Source organism: Papio anubis, chromosome 7 (assembly GCF_008728515.1).
Source record: "Papio anubis isolate 15944 chromosome 7, Panubis1.0, whole genome shotgun sequence".
NCBI classification, from domain to species: domain Eukaryota; kingdom Metazoa; phylum Chordata; class Mammalia; order Primates; family Cercopithecidae; genus Papio; species Papio anubis.
The window spans coordinates 87,646,369-87,667,694 of NC_044982.1; the positions used below are offsets into that span (position 1 = coordinate 87,646,369).

Genomic DNA, 21,326 nt, shown 5'->3' on the forward strand with positions numbered 1-21,326 from the left:
GTAGAAGGGTATGTTTTAGTATACTATTAGATGTGACTGACTACCTTGAAACCTGATTTTTTTTCATGGGAAAAAACAGTGCTTGAATTCTGCATGCCCCCCCCTGCATCTAGCACCTTTTGGTGGGAGTGGAGGGAGGGTGTCATGGAGAATGATTAGGAGATAATGGAGGCGAGAGGGAAACTTGCATTGTGTAATAGCATTTGAAGAGCACTTACCACTTGGCAGGAGTGTCGATTTCTATTTGATACCCCTAGAATCCTATGAAATGGGTATGTTACTAACCTTGGTTTTCAGAAACTGAAGCTTAGATGGGTTTAGTCACTGGTCCACAACCCTACTCATTGTAGTCTACTTCATCCTTGTGTTCATATTAACCAAAGGCCTTAGGGCATCAAGGTGCGGGGAGCTTCTTGTAGCTAATGAAACCGTATGTGGCCGGGCATGGTGGCTCACGCCTGTAATCCCACCAACCGAGATGGGTGGATCACCTGAGATTAGGAGTTCAAGACCAGCCTAACCAATGTGGTGAAACCCTGTCTCTACTAAAAATATAAAAAATTAGCTGGGCGTGGTGGCATATGCCTGTAATCCCAGCTCTGTGGGAGGCTGAGGCAAGAGAATTGCTTGAATGTGGGAGGTGGAGGTTGCAGTGAGCCAAGATCATACCATTGCACTCCAGCCTGGGCAACAAGAGCAAAACTACATCTCAAAAAAAGTTATGTGGAGTAATAATACAGTGAAAATCAACGTTACAGATCTAGGGCATTAAGCATTTCAGAAAGGTGGACTGAGCTTGCTGGGGAAAGCAGGTCTTGGCCCTTTTCTGAAAAAATGAGAAATTGGGGGCAGAGGTGCAAATGCCAAAAGCTGAGGCCGCTGGAGAAGAAGGGACTGGGCCAGAGCCATAAAAACCATGCTTCAAACCTAGGCCATATGCTCACCTTGTCCACCAGCAGAGGCTGCTGTGGAGCTCGCGGTGTGTGTCCTGGCAGTTTGCAGGAGTTTGGGATGGACACTGGGAGCTGTCAAGTGTTAGATAATGTGTGAAGCACCCCATCCTAATCATGGAGCAACATGAGTAAATCCTGGGGCAGAACACACACGAGTCTTCAATTGGAATGCTTAGGAGATGGAGTTGTGCCTTGGCCAAATGTTTGAGGAGAAAAGACTTGAACAGCCACATTTGGATCCCATCCCCGCCTGGATCCCATCCTCCTCAGGGACTCCACTCTGCGCCCCCTTCCTCTCCTCTTCTTCATGCCATCTCCACTGGCTGCTCCTCCTCAGATAGGTAACATGCCAAGTCTCTCTTCTTGGAAAGAGCACTTAAAAGGTGGTTTATAAACAACAGGCATTTGTTTTTGGAGGCTGGAAGTCCAGGATCAGGGTGCAGGCATGGCTGGGTTCTGGTGTGACCTTCCAGGCTACAGAGGGCCAACTTTTCGTTGTGTCTGTCAAATGCGCAGCCCTGGGTGCCTCTGAGTAGGCGTTCCTCACCCTACCCCTTAGGGATGTAGAAGGTGCTCCTATTGGGTTCATCCCATTACAAACGCCAGTGGAATTTTGGTCTCACTATATTTGACTTGACATGACAACACTTTTCCTACATGGCCCTCTGCAGCCCTCCCTTCTTCCTTCTAGAACACTCTACACACTGGGTTTTAGCCCCCGTGACAGCTTGCACCTCTCTCCTTTGCCAATTGTGCCATGGTCTCTGGTCTTGAAAAAGTGTTCTGTGTTCCCTAATTTCTCTTCCTGCGTTTGCTGTTAAATGCATTCTGCTGAAGCTGCTCTTCAGGTCACCTGTGGCAGGGAGTGACAGGTTGCCTTGGTCCTCACCTGAAGTTAGCATCCTTTGTGGTCCTGAGCACTCCTCAAGAAACACTTCCCTCGGCTTCCAAAACACCGAGTTGGCCTGGTTTTCTCCTGTTTCTGACCACTCCTCGTTCTCTTTTGCTGCTTTTTCTCACCTTCCTGAAACCCCTGGGGTGCCCAGAGCTGTCTTTAGACCTGTTCTCTTGGCCACATTTGTCCTCAGTCTCATACAGTGGCTGAGGGGATCTCCTTCCCTCCCCCTTTCTCCCCTGACTCTAAGGAGAAGAAGTCAGTTTGGGGTGACTGCTGTGTGTGCTCAGAGCATCCAGTCTTCCTCTGGCACAACTGTCACATTTTGTTGTAATTGTGTCTTTTCCTCCAAGACAAAAGGAGTTGTCTCTGGTGTGTGGATGCATCCCCGGCAGCTAGAACAAGGCCTGACATAAGCTCCTACCTCATGGAGTTAGAAAAGGCAAGAAGGAAACCATCACTCATGCCACGTGGCGGAAGTGGCATTGTGGATACCACACATGTACAAACGCATCTTCTAGTGATTCTGTAGACAGGTAATTGTGACTTACGATAAAATATCAGTGTCTCATACACCAATTCAAATGCTCTGTTTCGAAGAACTCACAGAAAACTATGGGCTCTGGGAAACTAAAGGCTCAGAATGGGCCTGGGGGTGCCGAGGATGCTGTGGACAGTGTAAACACAGGCCCTGCCCTGAGGGCCTTGAGGTCTGTGGGGGAGAGGAGCATTGCACGGTCACAGAAGTAGATGATGAGAGCTGATGAAGGCCCACAGATGGGAAATACACATTCCAGTAAGAAATGATCTGACTTATGGAGACCTAACTTAGGTTTATTCTGTAGCTAGATTCCACTTCTGTGGAAGTAGAGGTTGGAAATCGTAAGAAATAATTTAAAGATGAAACAACCTTTTCCTCTGTCTTAGCTGCTGTAACAGTACCACAGATTGCGTGGTTTATAAACAACAGGCATTTGTTTTTGGAGGCTGGAAGTCTAGGATCAGGGTGCAGGCATGGCCGGGTTCTGGTGAGGCCTTCTTCCAGGCTGCAGACAGCCAACTTTTCGTTGTGTCTTCACGTGGTGGAGAGAGCTCTGGGGCCTCCATTATAGGAGCACTAATTCCATCATGACCTAGTTAACCTCTAAAGGTACCCCCACCAATACCATCACCTTGGGGGTGAGGATTTCAACATGCTAATTTGTTGGGGGACACATACATTCAATATGTAACAACTACAAACCAGGAGTCTCTAGTGTTCAGTATTAGTACCAGCTCCTAACACTCCTGAGGAGCTATGTCTGTCTTGGGGTCTACGTGGTCCTTTGCAGGTTCTGAGGAAACTTCACTGGCCCCTTGCTGCCTTCAGCCTCCTGAGAGGGGGTCATCCAGTGCCACCAGACCAGCTTTAGGAGTGCATGTCTGCAGATGTTGATGCAGGGTAAGTCCCCTTCTCTTTGAAGTAGCTATTCCAAGCCTCCACTCGGAGCACTTCAGGCTTCTCTTTGTCATCATTCCAAACAATGACAAACCCTGTAATAAGAAGGGCTTGTCATCAAAAAATGCAAGAGACGTGAGCTTGCCAGGGTGACCTCTGATTTGGAAGATGGTCAGCTCAGTGTTTCCAGCATCTGGACTGCTCTGAACATGACTTCAAACAACCATTTATCGCTAAGATTCTGCTGGGCTGGCTCAGTTGGTCTTGGCCGCACTCATGCTTGTGGTCAGCTGGCGGCTGGCGGGGCCCAGTGGCCTCCCTCACATCTGCCAGCTGGCTGGTGGTGAGCTGGGCGACAGGTGACTGGCCCATGTATTTCTCCATCTGCAGCAGGCTAACCCGGATTTGTTTACATGGCGGTTCATTTCCAAGAACAGTGTGCCCAAGTGTTTCAAGTTGCTGCTTGCTCCACATTTTGCTACCATCCCATGGGTCAAAGCAATTCAGAAGGCCAGTGCCAATGCAAAGGCTGGAGGAAGGCACTGCCTCTCGGTTGAAGGAGCTGTCGAGTCACATTGCAAAGGCGTAGATGCAGGGAGGGGAAGAAACTGGCCATTTGCAGTAGAAGTGAGTCTTCGGGTCATACAGCCTTAGTATACATCTTTGTGTCTGTGAAACTTCTCCCCATCTGGATCAAGACTGCCCCAACTTGATCTTTGAGGACCATCCCCAAAATTTATAAGCAAGAGAATTACCCAGCAAATGTGAAGACTCCTGCTCTGACCAGTACACTCCACCTGAATCCCAAAAGAGCCTAGAAAATGGCCTGTAGCAGTCAGGAGTCAGCCGGAAATGGCATGCTCCAATTGGGTAGCTGAGGAGCGTTTAGTAAAGGCGCTGTTTGCCAGGGTGCAGACAGGGTTAGGCATGATACAAATCTGGGCAGCTAGCAACATCAGGGAGCCTTTAATGTCCCCAAACCTGACAGAGACCAGGCTTCAATAGAAACAGCCAGCTCTCAGTGACCCAGCGAGAAGGACCACAATAAATGACCTCAGTCTCCTCCCACCCACCAGCCTTCTGCCTGTACCTCCCATTGGCTGAGCCCAGCTGAAGGCGTGAGTGAGCCTCTGGGGATGGCTTAATTTCTCCTTTTTTTTTTTTTTAGATGGAGTCCCACTCTTACCCAGGCTGAGTGCAGTGGCGCGGTGTCGGCTCACTGCAACCTCCGCCTCCCAGGTTCAAGCCACTCTCCTGCTTCAGCCTCTTGAGTACCTGGGATTACAGGCATGCACCACCACGCCCAGTTAATTTTTGTATTTTTAGTAGAGACAGGGTTTCGTCTTGTTGGCCAGGGTGGTCGCACTCCTGACCTCAGGTGATCCTCCCGCTTCAGCCTCCCAAAATGCTGGGATTACAGGAAAGAGCCACTGTGCCTGGCTTTAATATCTGCTAAGCTCATTAACCGATGCCTGCACTCAAGGTGACTGTTAGGGGTTGAGTTGTGTCCCTCAAAATGTGCTGAGGTCCTGCCCCCAGTACCTGTGAATATGCCCTTATTTGGAAATAGAATCTCAGCAGATGTAATCCAGTTAAGATGAGGTCTGCTGAGTTAGGGTGGGCCCTGAGCCAATGTGATTAGTGTATGAGTTCACTAGGGCTGCCATAACAAAATGTCACAGACTGGGTGGCTTCAACCACAGACATTTATTCTGTCACAGTTCTGGAGGCTGGAAGTTGGAGGAGGTGCTGCAGGGCTTTCCACCAAGGCCTCAATTCTTGACTTGCAGATGGCCACCCTCCTGCTGCCTGGTCACAGGGTCTTTTCTTTGTCACAGTTATCCCTCCCTCCTCTCTGTGTCCTAATCTCTTCTTACAAGTACATCAGTCGTATCAGATTAGGGCCCACTCTAATGGGCTCTTCTTAATTACTTCTTTAAAGACTGCCACCAAATATAGTCACATTCTGGAGTACTGAGTGTTAAGGCTCCAACATATGAATTTTAGAGGGGACAATTCAGCTCATAACAATTGGTGTCCTTATAAAAGAAGAGAAGAGGTCAGGTTTGGTGGCTCAAGCCTGTAATCTCAGCACTTTGGGAGGCTAATGTGGGCAGATCACTTGAAGTCAGGAGTTCAAGACTAGCCTGGCCAAAATGGCGAGACCCCGTCTCTACTAAAAATACAAAAATTAGTCGGACATGGTGGCGTGCACCTGTAGTCCCAGCCTCCCAACTGGGAAGCTGAGAGAAGAATCACTTGAACCCAGGAGGCAGAGGTTGCAATGAGCCGAGATCCCGCCACTGCACTCTGTTCAGCCTGGGTGACAGAGCGAGACTGTCTAAATAAATAAAAGAGACAGACACTGAAGGTGACCACATGAAGGCCTAGGTGACACAGCGAGACTCTGTCTAAATAAATAAATAAGACACAGACACTGAAAGAAGGTGACCACGTGAAATGAAGCCCACGGGAGAGACTGGAGTGACCCAGCCACAAGCCAAGGAAAGCCTGGGGCCACCAGAAGCTGAAAGAGGCAAGGAAGGATTCTCCCCTCGAGGCCAGGAGGAGCATGGCCCTGCTGACACCTTAAGTTTGGCCTCAGAAACTGTGAGAGAAGCAATGCCTGTAGTTATAAGCCACCCGTTTTGTGGTCATTTGTTCTAGCAGCCATAGGAAGTGAAAACAGTGGCCTTTGGCAAGCACAGTTCAACTGTCGGAATTTCCCTCACATGTGACGAGATGTGGTCCCAAGGCTCAGGGCACCCGCAAGTTGCATGGATATACCACCTGTAGCTTGCTTAGCACCCCTCTCCAACAATGCTCCCCAGAGATGGCCCAGAGGGCATTCCTTCATCAGAGCATAAAGCAAGTGCTGGTGGGGGAACCAGGACTCTTCAGCAGCACGGGAGGAAGGCCGGCTCGAGGGCAGTGGGGATGCACCGTGCTGGATGAGGTCTGTTTGCCCCTCCACATCTACTCTCCACCCAGTTCCTGCCCCAGGAAGCTGACCTGTATAAGCTGCAAGGAGCCCTTCTATGCAGTCCATTCAGGCCTTCTCCTGGAGTGCTGTCCCTAGGCCACCTTGACTGCAGGCATAGGTAACTTTCTAAATGGATATGACCACCCCAGGTGTTCCAGCCAGCACAGTAAACCCTGAATTCCTTTTCCTGAAGTTGGGCTCTAGCAAGCCTTAGGATCCATTCTCCTCCTCCTGACACCCTTGGAGTCTGTGGCCGTGATTCTTCCCAGACTCCTGCCACAGGGATGGATGAAGTCATACCACATTTTCAGTGATGGCTGGGTACATTGAGCCTTATACTTTTCAATCTGGGATTTTCTGGAATCAGACTCTTTCCATTGCCTGGAGGTTGTGAGGGGCGATGAGAGTGATACCTGCTGGATCAGCAGCAGCTGGAGAGAGAACTGTCCCAGTGCCTTAAGTGAAAGCTGTTTCTGCAGGAGGAAGCAGGCAGGGGGCTGAGATGAAGGGATTTGGAGGCTCGGCATTTTCAATTCTCAGCCTCCTCTGTGTCGAACCATATTTCAGGGTCCCACTCCTTTCCCATCAGTGCCCTTAGCATTAGAGACCTGACAGGGGTCAGCATTTCACTGGCAATGCTGCTCTGCAGCCCTTAAAGCCAGGCCTGGGCTGGGCTTCAGCCATTTCCTGCAACTACAGGGGATGGGGGAATTCCAGCAGGGCTGGAATTCACTGTATTCACTTCCTGTGGCTGCTAGAACAAATGACCACAAACTGGGTGGCTTATAACTACAGACATTGCTTCTCCCACAGTTTCTGAGGCCAAACTTAAGGTGTCAGCAGGGCCATGCTCCTTCCTGGCCTTGACGGGAGGATCCTTCCTTGCCTCTTTCAGCTTCTGGTGGCCCCAGGCTTTCCTTGGCTTGTGGCTGCGTCACTCATCTCTGCCATGGGCTTCATGTGATCACTTTTCAGTGTCTGTGTCTCTTCTCTTATTTATTTATTATTTATTTATTATTTATTTGAGACAGAGTCTCGCTCTGTCACCCAGCCTGGAGTGCAGTGGTGAGATCTCAGCTCACTGCAACCTCTGCCTCCTGGGTACAAGCGATTCTCCTTCCTCAGCCTCCCAGTTAGGAGGCTGGGACTATAGGCACATGCCACCACGTCCAGCTAATTTTTGTATTTTTAGTAGAGACAGGGTCTCGCCATGTTGGCCAGGCTGGTCTTGAACTTCTGACCTCAATTTTCTTCTGTGTTCCGCATCAGATCCTAGGTAACTTTAATGTGTCCGTTTCCCTGCACACACTCGAGGCCCATCAGAAGCAGCCAGGTGACCCCACCTTCTTCATAGTCATCCTCGTTGCCATTGTGCCTGCTACACAGCCATTTGGCCTCCACTGCCTTGCTCTGCTCTCGTCCACTTTCCTAGGCCATGGCCTTGGGTACTTTGAATGCCCATGATGTCCCTGCCTGCCATGGAGTAAGTACCAGAGTCCTGTTGCTCATTCCTTAAATAGCTGAGTGATCCTGTCCCCAGTCCCATTTTGAGACTATGTCTCCCAAGACACATTGTTAATCATTGGGAAAATGCAAATTAAAAACCACAATGAGATACCACTACACACTTATTGGAAAAGCTAGGCTGGGTGCAGTGGTGGTTCATGCCTGTAATCCCAGCACTTTGGGAGGCTGAGGATGGTGGATCACTTGAGGTCAGGAGTTTGAGACCAGCCTGGCCAACATGGCAAAACCCCATCTCTACTAAAAAGAGAAAAAAATTAGCTGGGCATGGTGGTGCCCACATGTAATCCACTTGGGAAGCTGAGGCATGAGAATCGCCTGAACCGGAGAGGTGGAGGTTGCAGTGAGCTGAGATCATGCCACTGACTCCAGCCTGAATGACAGAGTGACACTCTGCCAAAAAAAAAAAACAAAGCTAAAATTAGAAAGACTGTTCCAAGTGTTAATGAGGATGTGGATGAACTGGAACTTACATGCTTCTGGTAGCAACAGAAAATGGAAAACAGTTTGGCAGTGCCATAAAAAGTGACAGCCATTCCACCCATAAGTACCTCAGGGAAATAAAAGCATCTGTCCATACCAAGATTGGCACATGAATGTTCCCAGCTACTTTATATGTAGTAGCCCAAATTGAATGGTGAATGGATGGATAAATCGTGGTATGTTCAAAGAATGGAACGCTATTCAGCAACAAAATGGAATGAACTACTGATGCATGCCATGTGGATGGATTTCAAAATAGTTACACCATGTGAAAGAAGCCAGGCCAGAAGAACAACAACAACAAACAAACAAAAAACACTACATACTATATGATTCCATTTCTACAAAAATCTAGAAAACGCACATTCATCTATAGTGACAGAGTGCAGATCAGTGGTTGCCTGAGGTGGAGGTGGGGAACAGGGAGAGGAGGAAAAGGTGGTTCAAGAAAACTTTTCAGGGTAATAGACAAATCTGCTGTCTTGGTGGTGATGGCATCTGTGATACTGTGAAACATATATTTGGTTTTCAACTCTGTTTGCTGGGATACAACTCCTAAAATCCTCAGAATCTTCAAGTGATGTCCTCTCCTATGCTAATGAGTTGACTGGTGGCTGTTAGCCCGCTAGGTAGCTTCAGAATGGGGCTGGTACCAGAAAGACCAAGGCAGGATTAGAGGGCTGGGACTTTCAGCCCCATCCCTCAACCTCAGGGAGGAGAGAGGGGCTGAAGGTTTAGTTGATCACCAATGGCCAATGATGTAGTCAATCATGCCTATGTAATGAAGTTCCCATAAAAACACAAGAGGACTGATTTGGGGAGATTTCAGACAGCTGAACATTTGGAAGCTTACAGTGAACTGAACAACACCTCATCCATGTGCCAGGAGGGTGGTGCATCCCAACTCCACCAGGACAGAGGCTCCTGTCCTCAGGACCCTTCCAGACCTCTCCCTATGTATCTCTTTATCTGGCTGTTTATTCGTGTCCTTCAAAATATCCTTTGTAATGAACTGGTAAACAAGTTTCCCTGAGTACTGTGAGCCACTCTAGCAAATTCACTGAACCAAAGAGGGGTTGTGGGAACCCCAGTTCATAGTCACAAGGTACAAAGGCCCAAATTTATACATGCCTGAGTGTGGACAGGAGCCACCTTGGGCACTGAGCCCTCAACCTGTATCTGACGCTATCTCCAGGTAGACGATGTCAAAATTGAATTGGAGGAAACCTAGCTGATGTTGGCTAAAGAATTGATTGGTTGCTTCTTGGCGGGGAAAACACAACTCCCAACACGTTTGATCAGAGAAGCTTTCTGTGTTGATTGTTGTGGTGTGAAAGCAGCAGAAAAACACAGATGAGTTGGTTTTTTCACACATGGTGTCACAGGTGTATATACCAACACTTAAATTGTACATTTTAAACATGTGCAGTTTAGCATATATCAAATATTGCACTCATATGTGAGACCTTTTTTCTCATGGAGATAGAGAATGGAATGGTGATTACCAGGCAGTATAAAGAGGGAATGATTAATGGGTACAAAAGTAGAGCTAGATTAGAGGAATATGATCTAGTGTTCAGTAGCACAATAGGGTGACTTTAGTTAATAATTTATTGTGTATTTCAAAGTAACTAGAAGAGTAGAATTGGAATGTTCCTAACACAAAGAAATGATATATGTTTGAGGTGACCAGTTACCCTGATTTGATCATTACACATTGTAGGTTTGTATCAAATTATCACATGTACCCATAAATATGTATGACTATTCCCTATCCACAAAAATTTTCAAAATACAGAAAAGGTGGCAGTTTTAGGAGAATTGCAAAGAAAACAGAAGTCTCAAAGAGGTCAGCAGCCCCTCGTGGGGAGGAAGAGGAGCTCACTCCCTTTGCATTGGTGTTGGGGGGCTAATGAAAGCCCGATGATGTAAGCAACCTCTCTGACCTTTAACCCTGGCCCCTCCTCCCACTGCCCCAGATTCTATGCCCACCAGCCCCCATGGGACATCAAGATTTGCCAGGCTTAGGGAAGGCACTCTGATAACCTTTTGCATTGTGAGCATGTTTGATGCTGTTGGAGGCAGTATGCCCAAGAGTATCCCGGAAAACTCTGGATTTTGTACAGCCACATAGTGCTTATTTGCTCAGACTTCAGCAGCAAGGGCCTGCAGAAAAGCTGTCTTGGGTGACCTCCTCTGCAGCTTGAGATACCCAGGCAGATGCAGGAAGACAAAAGCTTCTCAGCAATAACTTACGCTGGCTGATAGTTTGCATTCGTTGGGAGATAACTGACCCATTTCTCACATGAAAGCAGAGACCTGTGGCTCTCAAACCACTCTGGGTATCAGAATCATCATGGGTGCTTCGGAAACCTACCTACTTCCCTCAGAGTTTCAGGGGAGTTTCCAGCTGGCAGCTTTTAATTCAATTTCTCTCATGTTACAGTGTCACCAGCTGGGGAACCACAAATCCAGAACCAGGGTATCACCTTGGAAAATGCTGGAATATGTGACAATTAGAAGTAGGTTATTATTAACCATAAAGTAAAATGACCATTGTTCTTTAAGTCCAAGATTAAAGAAATCCTCACTTTGCAGGAATTAGCTGTATACCACAAGAGGGTGCCATTGTCGCAAAGTTGTAACATTGCCCTTCCAGCCCTTTGTTATATTCAATATGATATCCAAGAAAAATTTGAAAAATTATTTTTCTATGTTAAAAGGTTAAGAAAAGACATGACACAATGCTCTAATATTATGGAAGGTCAGAGAATAAAGTACAAGGAGGAACGCATATAAAACAAGGGAAATAAGGCTGTGTGCTGTGGCTCGCAAACCTGTAATCCCAACACTCTGGGAGGCCAAGGCAGGAAGATCACTTGATCAGCCTGGGCAACATAGTGAGACCCCATCTCACAAAAAAAAAAAAAAAAAAAAAAAAAAAAAAAGGCCTGTAGTCCTAGCTACTTGGGAGGCAAGGTGAGAGGATGGCTTGGGAGGTCAAGGTTGCAGTGAGCCAGTATTACTCCATTGCACTCCAGACTGGGTGACAGAGTGAGACTCTGTCTTTAAAAAAAAAAATCATGGCTGGGCGCAGTGGCTCACGCCTGTAATCCCAGCACTTTGGGAGGCCAAGGCAGGTGGATCACCTAAGGTCAGGAGTTTGAGACCAGCCTGGCCAACATGGTGAAAATCTGTCTCTACTAAAAATACAAAATTAGGCGGGTGTGGTGGCAGGCACTTATAATCTCAGCTACTTGGGAGGCTGAAGCAGGAAAATCGCTTGAACCCGGGAGGCAGAGGTTGCAGTGAGCCAAGATCACGCCTTTGCACTCCAGCCTGGGCAACAAGAACAAAACTTCATCTAAAAAAAAAAAAAAGGGCCGGGCATGGTGGCTCACGCCTATAATCCCAGCACTTTGGGAGGCCATTGTGGGCAGATCATGAGGTCAAGAGATCGAGACCATTCTAGCTAACATGGTGAAACCCCGTCTCTAGTAAAAATACAAAAATTAGCTGGGTGTGGTGGTGCACATCTGTAGTCCCAGCTACTGGGGAGACTGAGGCAGGAGAATCGCTTTAACTGGGAGGTGGAGGTTGCAGTGAGTTGAGATCACGCCACTGCACTCCAGTCTGGTGACAGAGCGAGACCCTGTCTCAAAGAAACAAAAAAATGCACAAACTTCAACTGCCCTCATTTTCCCCACTCCCCATTAGGCCATCACTTTTATTTCTTGTGCATCCCTCTAGCATTTTGTTATAAAAACACTAGCAAACTTCTTTCTGCTTTCTGCTTTGTGCCATGTGGAACTGTTTCCATTTCAGTAGAGAGAGCGCCTCCTTGCTGTGGTTTACAGCTGCACAATAGTTCATTCTCTGACGGGTGCGCCTTTGTGTATTTATCCAATTCCCTATACATGAACACTGAGGTCTAATCTTTTACTATCACAAACAATGTTGCAGAGAATAACCTCGTTCAAGTATCATTTTGTACTGGTATAGTTGGAGGACAAATTCTCAGAAGTAGGACTGTGGGGTCAAAAGTAAATGTACTTGTAATTTATAATGTTGACAGCGAGCCACGATCATGCCACTGCACTCCAGCCTGGGTGACAGAGTGAGACCCTGTCTTTAAAAAAATGAAAGTAAAAATTCACACTTATATTCAGACAAAACTGCCCTCCCAATGGGTTTGTATGACTTTGCTCTCCCGCCAGCGTGTTGGGAAAGCCTCTATTTCCACAGACTCCTCCAAGGGAATATACATACGGTGATTATTTTGAATTCTTAGAGCGGCCTTAATTGCCAAGTTGGGAAACAACATTTATCATCCATGAGGTGTGCATTAAGAGTATTTATGGCCGGGTGCGGTGACTCAAGCCTGTAATCCCAGCACTTTGGGAGGCCGAGACAGGCGGATCACGAGGTCAGGAGATCGAGACCATCCTGGCTAACACGGTGAAACCCCGTCTCTACAAAAATACAAAACTAACTAGGCGAGGTGGCGGGCTCTGTAGTCCTGTAGCTACTTGGGAGCCGAGGCAGGAGAATACATGAACCCGGAGGCGGAGCTTGCAGTGAGCTGGAGATCCGCCACTGCACTCCAGGTGTGCCTGGGTGACAGAGCAAGACTCTGTCTCAAAAAAAAAAAAAAAAAAAAAAAAAAAAGTATTTATGACCCTAGCATGGGCTTGATAGCATAATAACAGGGTGGGTGAAGGATCAATGACCTGGGGCCATTTAGCCGTGGGTATTATGGTGACAGTGTTTTCTCTTGCATTATACTTTCAGGTGTTTGTAGATCCTTATTTCTGCTGCCTCAATTTGTAGCTTAAACCTTCTTCTGCAGCGTGAATGTTTTTCCCAGTTTTACGCTTCATTAGGCCTCCAGTGGGAATAGAGTCTGAGCTGCACATCTGGCCCCAGCTGTGCTGAGCCCTCAGGTGGCCATGCTGCTGCCCAGCTGTCCAGTGCCTGGGTTCCAACAGGGGGTTCCCTCCTGCAGATGGGAGCTTTGTCTTTGAGCAAACTTCCCAGCTGTGGAAACTCTGGCACCACTTTAAAGATCAATGCATTCATTGGCAAGGGATGGGAAAGGCAAACTCCTCTACACAAGGATTAAGTCTTATACCAGAAGCCAATTGTCCTCAGCCCCTGCAGTGAGGTTATCTCCTAAAGAACATTCAGGCTGTTTCCCAGTAGTGCCTGTGCTGGCGGCACCCAACACGTTTTAGTTAGGAAGATCACATCCCATCTGGCCGGTCCACAGAGTTGTACCAAATTTAAATTTCTTCCATGTCTCTGTCATACACATGAACGCTCACACACACACACATACTTGTGTGAGAAGCACTCACACTGACTCAGTGTCTGATGGAAACAGTGTACACAGCTGATAAGCGGATCCTGGCAGCACAAGGCACTGAAGGACATTCCAGAACCCCAGGGGCTGGACAGGCCAGTGTCTGAAGCCAGAACATAAGCCCTGCTCACTTGTCCTTTCCTGCATCTGACTGGAAATGCTACAAACAGAAGGAAATATTGAGTGAAATTAATAACCTAATGAGGATCTTGCTTGTAAGTTTAATAGCAGCATTAGTAATGAAGCAGCATTTTATTGGGTTAACAGAAGTTAAGTGGCAATATTAGTAAAGTGGTCATTATAGATTTTCTTCCTTGCAGGCAGTGAACAGAACCTTCTGAAAGGATGGATTATTATAACTCCTCAGCATTCACTGTTTCTTAAAACAGGCCTTTCTGAAAGTGTATATATACACACACACACACACGCGCGCGCGCACACACACATATACACATAAATTACCACTTTTTCCAGGGACCCCTGTTTGAGGCATGAGTGGAGAGGCTTCATCTTTAAAGAAGCCCTTACAGGGAACTCTGTCGGTTGTTTGAGGCTTGCTGCCAACAAACAATTGAGGTATTTACCAAGGGTTTCCAAGAAATTGCTGCAAATTATATGAAATGTTATACTGGTAACAGACGTTCAATGTATTAGCAACAGAAAAAAAAATGTAAAGTGTGTGGGAACAAAGTTGCAATCTGTGAGAAAATGTTCAGTAAGGTAGGTGGCGATGAATTTTAATGATGTGTCATAAAGAGTCACACTCATGAATACAGAAGGGAAGTGAAGTGATCTGGGACTTTTGAACAAATTTCTGAATACTGGTCTGGAATCACTATGGAGGACCCTTTAATGTGATCCAGCAGAAAGACTCATTTGGAGACAGAGTTGGACTCCCGGAGCCCCTCCAGGTGGAACTCACTCCACGCAGCGCTCAGACTCGGTCCCACACTCCTGATCCCTAATCCATCACAGCCCACCTCTTGGGCCAGTCCTGTGCCATTGGGAGTTTCATGGAATAACTACAGTTAAGGGCTTCCCTTACAAGTGTTCCTGGTAACAGTTAATACCTCCCCTTCTTTTATGATGAGAAAAATGGTCAATGATTCATTCCCTCAACAGAGAAGGACAGTAGCACAGTGAAATCAAGAAACCCGGAATCATGAAAAGTCTTTCCTCAGCTCACTGCAGTGAAATCCCTATAAATGCAAATCACCCTGCTTTCTCCTTACCTTTAAAAATAAATTAGGATGAGGTGGCTTTAGGATGAGGAGCAGCCTTGGCCCCCAGGGGGCTTCGGGGAAGGATGCATGTGTGTGCACTGGGGGCAGATATTCCAGACCCTCGTTGTCCTCCCTGGCTCCTTGCTGGTATTGACTAGTGGGGCTGGGCTTGGGACAGGCCTTCATACTGGGGGTACCAGTCCTATCCAGGTGTTTAGGCCTCTGGCTGTCACTGAAGTTCTTGATTCCAGGTATTTGGTACTGGCTGTGAAATCCCCACTTAGGATAGTCTCCTGAGCCAGGCCCCTTGCTGGGACACTTTTGGATTCCTCCCCCGGAGAACTGCCTCAGCTCAACAATCCAGCTGCTCCTTCCAGCTGTGCTAGAGCTTGCCTTCCTGCTCCCAGGCTGCATGCTGGAATTGGTCCCTGCCCCTGGCCGACTTCTATAGGACCTCAGTTTCTCTCTTCTCCTTCCAACCCTCTCTTGGCCTGGCATATCCCTCTTCTCCCAGAGGGATTCCCTTATGTCTTACTCTCCTTTTCCAGGGAATTGTAAGCCTTCAGGCTCAGCCTTTACGAAGGGTATCCTTTCCACATTACGGAAGACTCCCACTGAGCCTGCAGGTGAGACAGGTGAGGCTGTCTAGGAACTGAGGGACAACTAGGAACCAGGATATTGAGGAGGACAAAATATCTGGCATCCTCAAAATATTATTCTCATCACACACACACACACACACACACACACACACACACACACATATATATATATTTTTTGGGACGGAGTTTTGCTCTTGTCGCTCAGGCTGGAGTGCCATGGCACAATCTCGGCTCACGGCAACGTCCGCTCGCCTCCTGGGTTCAAGCGATTCTTCTGCCTCAACCTCTCGAGTAGCTGGGATTACAGGCATGCACCACCACGCCCGGTTAATTTTGTGTTTTTAGTAGAGACAGGGTTTCTCCATGTTGGTCAGGCTGGTTTCGCACTCCTGACCTCAGGTGATCCACCCGCCTCAGCCTCCCAAAGTGCTGGGTTTACAGGCGTGAGCCACCGCGCCCGGCCAACTTTTCACTGGACACTAGTTTAGAAGAAAACTAGGTTAGTCTAAAGCAGGTTAGAAAATATTGAAATCATTGAATATGCCACAAAATTGAACATCTGAATCTTGCCAGATTTGTGCTTCATGTAAATCACTGTGAATGACGGGGCTACTGCCGAATTTGGGGGATCTGGTGACTCCTCGGCATTTGTGGTTTATGGTCTTACTGGAAACCTCTTTCGATGGTTTTCGAGCCTGTAATTCATGGTTGTATGTTCTGTATTTTTCCCAAGACCACTGCTGGAATCCTGTATTCACTGCATAATGAGTATTTTATTTTTAGATGTGGATCACCTCTCAGGGAGGGAGTCTGTGGGAAGGTGGGTAATGAACTATTTTTAATATAAAGAAAGTGGTAATATCCAAAGAATAAACAAGAGTGACCACCATTCAGGTGCTGAGAAGTTATCTGAAGCTCCCACAGCTCGGCATTTTAAACTGTGTGATAGTATTTCAACCATTTGGTCAACAATGAAGACAGATCCAAGGATTGCCCCAGGCATGCTTACTTTCGGTCCTAACTCCTGTGTTTATTTGATTCAATGAAGGTAACTTCTTAGGCCCAGGGAAACACTTTGCCCTTCAAAAGTTTCATTAGAAAACCCCAATATACTGGTGACTAAGTAACAAGACTGAAACTCTACACAAACTTTTGTTGTATGGAGACCTCCGCTTTTGTTGCCTTAGCTGAAGTATTGTAGAGGAAATGTATAAAACTTAAAATCCAGGGTAGAGGATCTGGGACTCAAAATTCGTATTTAGAAATCAACGGCACTTTTACAGACAGGCCATATTAAAATACTGACGAAGTCCCAGGCTGGGGGTACCAGCCGGCTATCTGCCCACACAGTATGTAAATAAAAGTAGGGTTTACCATCCAGGGCATTAACATCATTTTCCATGTCTTCAACATCCATTAAATGCTAGTACTGTATGAGAAGCGTGGACCTTAAATATTAAAGATGGCTTTTTTTTTTTCTTCTTATTTAGCGTAGAAACCAGCGACAGGGAAGAAGGTAACTGAATTCACGGTCCACTCGCAGGCGCACACGTCCCCAGGGCTCCGGGACGGCCGTTCCCTGCGTGCGGCAGCGGCCGCGGGACTGCGGACAAAGCTGCAGTGTGGTCGGGAGCGCGGGGCCGGGAGCGGGAGGCCGGCCCCGCGGCAGGAAGGGTGTGGCCGTAGGGTGCAGCGAGGACGGTCTGTGCGGGACGAACGTGCGCAGCGTGGAGTCTGGGGGCCGAGAAGCCCCCGCTGCAAGGTTGGCTCCTGAGATTCGCGCCCCGGCCCCGCGGTGCAGGAACCGGCCGCCCCCGCGGGGACGCCCTTGCGCCGGGTTCTGGGCGCGGATAACGGGCAGCTCCGGCCCCGCGGGCGCCGGGCCGGAGCCCACGCCCCCTCCGGCCGCCAGCTCCCGTCGCAGACCGCGCAGGCGGGGCGCCCAAGAGGGCTTTTTTTTTTTTTTTTTTTTTTTTTTGGTCAAACTTTGGCCACGTGAACCGCCCCTCATTCACTTTTGCGCCAATCGCGCGGCGCGGACGGATCCCGAGAGGGGCCACGGCTCGCCGCCGGCGGGGCCACTTCATAACGCGCTGTGCGTGACGTGAGGGGCTCCTGTGGCAATGGCGAGCTAAGCCGGAGGATGTGCAGCTGCGGCGGCGGCGCCGGCCACGAAGAGGAGGGGGGCAGGCGCCGTGCGAACCGAGCCGAGCCAGCCGGGGGACGCGGGCAGGGCGAAACGGGGGCCCAGACTTGGCTGCCGCTGCCGTCGCCGTCGTGCCGGCCCCGTGCCCCCGCGCGCGAGCAGGAGGAGCCGCCGCCGCCTCGCGCCCGAGCCGCCGCCAGCGCGCGCCGGGCATGGTCCCTTCTTAAAGGCGCAGGCAGCGGCGGCGGGGGCGGGCGTGCGGAACAAAGCGCCGGCGCGGGGCCTGCGGGCTGCTCGGGGGCCGCGATGGGCGCGGCGGGCCCGCGGCGGTCTGTGCGGCGCTGCCTGGCCGACTGCGGCGCTAGTAGCGGCCGCCCGGCGGGCGGGGGCGGCGGGCTGAGGGCGCGCGGAGCCTGCGGCGGCGGCGACCCGGCGGCGGAGCGGCGCGGGCATGGCCGCGCGCGGCCGGCGCGCCTGGCTCAGCGTGCTGCTCGGGCTCGTCCTGGGCTTCGTGCTGGCCTCGCGGCTCGTCCTGCCCCGTGCTTCCGAGCTGAAGCGAGCGGGCCCACGGCGTCGCGCCAGCCCCGAGGGCTGCCGGTCCGGGCAGGCGGCGGCTTCCCAGGCCGGCGGGGCGCGCGGCGATGCGCGCGGGGCGCAGCTCTGGTCGCCCGGCTCGGACCCAGATGGCGGCCCGCGCGACAGGAACTTTCTCTTCGTGGGAGTCATGACCGCCCAGAAATACCTGCAGACCCGCGCCGTGGCCGCCTTCAGGTGAGCCCCTGCTTCCCGGGCACCGCCTCCTGCGTCCGGCATCCTGTCGGCTGGCATCCCGGGTCCTCTCCTGGCTCTCGCGTTCGCCCGCTTCGTAGGCCCTTCCTGGCCTTCCGGTGGGATCGGCTTGCCTCGCGGGAGATGCCGGGCCGAGGGAGAAAAGATCAGAGGCGGGATGGTGAGCGCAGCGCTCAAGAACATGGCCTTTGGGGTCAAATAGACTAGTGTGGCCTCACTGGGTGTGCCTCTCACCCTGATTAAGGCACTTTAGCCTTTACAAATCGAAGCCTCTCCTTAAAAGGGCCCGACATATCGGGTCTCCCTCATGATGTTGGAAAACTCATAGCACAGTACCTGATAGTGGAGGCAATTAGGGCTGTTATTGGATTCTCTAAAATGTGCACCTTTGTCTTTGTAAAACTAGAGCCCGTGTACATTAATCTAGTTCTAGAACCTTTCCATATCATACTCTCACATTTCGCAGTTGGAGGCACTCCTGTAAATGAAAGAGAATGCCCGCAGCACACTGGACCACTCCAGTCTGTTGAGTAAAGAGGGAGAGAACCTTGGAGAAAAGCAGTTCTTGGCCGTTGGTAGATACAGTGGAAAACTGCATTCTGGTGTTAATTAGTTCAGCTTAGTGGTGTATGCATGTTATCCAGTAACTGGGCTCTAGTTGGCCAAATGAGTCATAAAAGCAGCTGGAATCGTGTCCAGGTTTAACAAAGGGATTAGCCAATGTAGTCTTTAGAAGGGAGATGATTTTGGAATGGCTGGCATGGTTAGAATCAGATTTGTATTGGAGTGAATTTGAACTTGGAGAGGGTTGTAGACTCAATAAAGGAATTTGATTGAAACCCTGTATGTATGAAGTATAGAAACACCGTATGGATAAAGTTTGGGTCTTATTCAGCCACAGAACAAACCAATGTGGGGAGTGGTTTTAGAGCCTGAATGGTCTGGGAATGAAATTTCAGAGCAGCCAGTGCTGAGCCAGGCTAAGCTGGTTGCTGTTTGTTCTTATAACCAGTACCTTTACACTTCAGTTTTTAAATGCAGTCTTGGTCAGATTTTTCAAGCATTATATATTGTGAGGGGAAAAGCATATATGGTCCCCTTGCCTTTAAGGGAGGAAGTAAAGGACTGAGAAAGAAGGTGAAAGCGGTCTTCAGTGACTGCCCCTTGAATGGCTTGATCCCCATTCCTGCACATTTCCTTTAGAGTCCTGCTTAAGTCTAGAGCCCACATTCCGCCAGGAAGGGTCCTGAGTGGCTGAAAAGCTTAGAATGCAGGTAGTGTAAAAACAGACTAATGCAGGCCGGGCGCTGTGGCTCACGCTTGTAATCCTAGCACTTTGGGAGGCCGAGGCGGGCGGATCACCCGAGGTCAGGAGTTCGACACCAGCCTGACCAATATCGTGAAACCCCGTCTCTACTCAAAATACAAAAATTAGCCAGGCATGGTGGCCTGCGCCTGTAGTCCCAGCCACTCTGGAGGCTGAGGCAGGAGAATCGCTTGAACCCAGGAGGCGGAGGTTGCAGTGAGCCAAGATCATGCCACTGCACTCCAACCTGGGCTACAGAGCGAGACTCCATCTCAAAAAAAAAAAAAAAAAATCTGTGTATCTATCTATCAATAGATAGATAGAGATACATGGGCTAATACAGCGATTTGGGAACCAGCTGATCAGAATTCTCTCCTAGATCTACCTTGCATTACCTGAGGTTTTATGGGATTTTTTTTGACCGGAGAAACAGCCGCATCAGAAATCAAGGATGAGCCGCGTAAATTATTTACAGCATGGTTTTGAAAGTAAATCCGCATGACTCTAGTGTGGTGATAGATCATGTGAAATAACAATTTTGGGGACAGTTACCAAACTAGTTAGTACAAATAGTAAATTAGGTGACTCCCTTATCTCCCCCATGCCCTGAGCAAATGCATTTTCATGTTTGCAGTATGAATATATTCAAATCAATGGGGGGCCTAATGCACCAGCAATACTCAGAAAATGTAATGCAGGCTGGGCGGGGTGGCTCACGCCTGTAATCCCAGCACTTTGGGAGGCTGAGGCGGGCGGATCACGAGGTCAGGAGATAGATACCATCCTGGCTAACACTAACACGGTGAAACCCGTCTCTACTAAAAATGCAAAAAAAAAAAAAAAAAAAAAAATTAGCCGGGCTTGGTGGCAGGCGCCTGTAATCCCAGCTACTGGGGAAGCTGAGGCAGGAGAATAGCGTAAACCTGAGAGGCAGACCTTGCTGTGAGTCGACATTGCGCCACTGCCCTCCAGCCTAGGGGACAGAGCGAGACTGTCTCCAAAAAAGAAAGGTAATGCAAACTAGAACTACTGTTTCACACTTGGAGATGGTTTCCCAAACTCAAGCTACTCTTACTTTTGGCCTCCTTTCCACATCTCCTCCTTCATCTTTTTCTGGATGTAAGATTTAATTTGGTTTTTTTTTGTTTTTTTGTTTTGTTTTGTTTTGTTTTTCAGGTAGTTAGGGGAAGCAGAAACACAGTTTGCCCCCAGGCCGGGTTCTCCCTTCATTGTGACACCTCTGCCATTCTGAGAAAGGAAAACGCCTACCAGGAGGTAGTGTCCAGCTAGTGTCACTCCAGCTTTCTCACATAAATTTCCTTTTATCTCCCAGATCTTAAGAAGTCAGAGTACCTGGAGCCTGGAGGTGGACCTGCCCTGCCAGTTAGGGTCCTATGCCTCTTGCCTGCCAACAGTGTGTTTAGACTGACTGCAGGAGTTGGCACAAGACGATTTTAACCTTACGGCTAAAAGTTAAGGAACTTTTGGGGAAGGCCTCAATTGGGATGGAGGTTATAGGGTATAACATATGATTACAGTTTTACTGTACTCTGCAGCCCAGGCCAAAAGTCTGCACTGAGCTCTTAAATTGGAAATTGCATACATAGTTCAGTATAAAAGTA

The 21,326-nt window shown here is 49.0% G+C and overlaps 1 protein-coding gene across 1 annotated transcript in view; it reads left to right on the top strand.

Moving 5' to 3' along the window:
- Window positions 1-17,578: 17,578 nt before the first annotated feature.
- CHSY1 (chondroitin sulfate synthase 1) overlaps window positions 17,579-21,326 on the top strand; it is a 75,316-nt gene continuing 71,568 nt past the window's right edge. Inside the window, exon 1 of the mRNA XM_003901444.5 lies at window positions 17,579-18,380. Within this exon, the coding sequence (XP_003901493.2) occupies window positions 18,061-18,380 (320 nt within the window). The 5' untranslated portion in view covers window positions 17,579-18,060. The remainder of the gene's footprint in view (window positions 18,381-21,326) is intronic.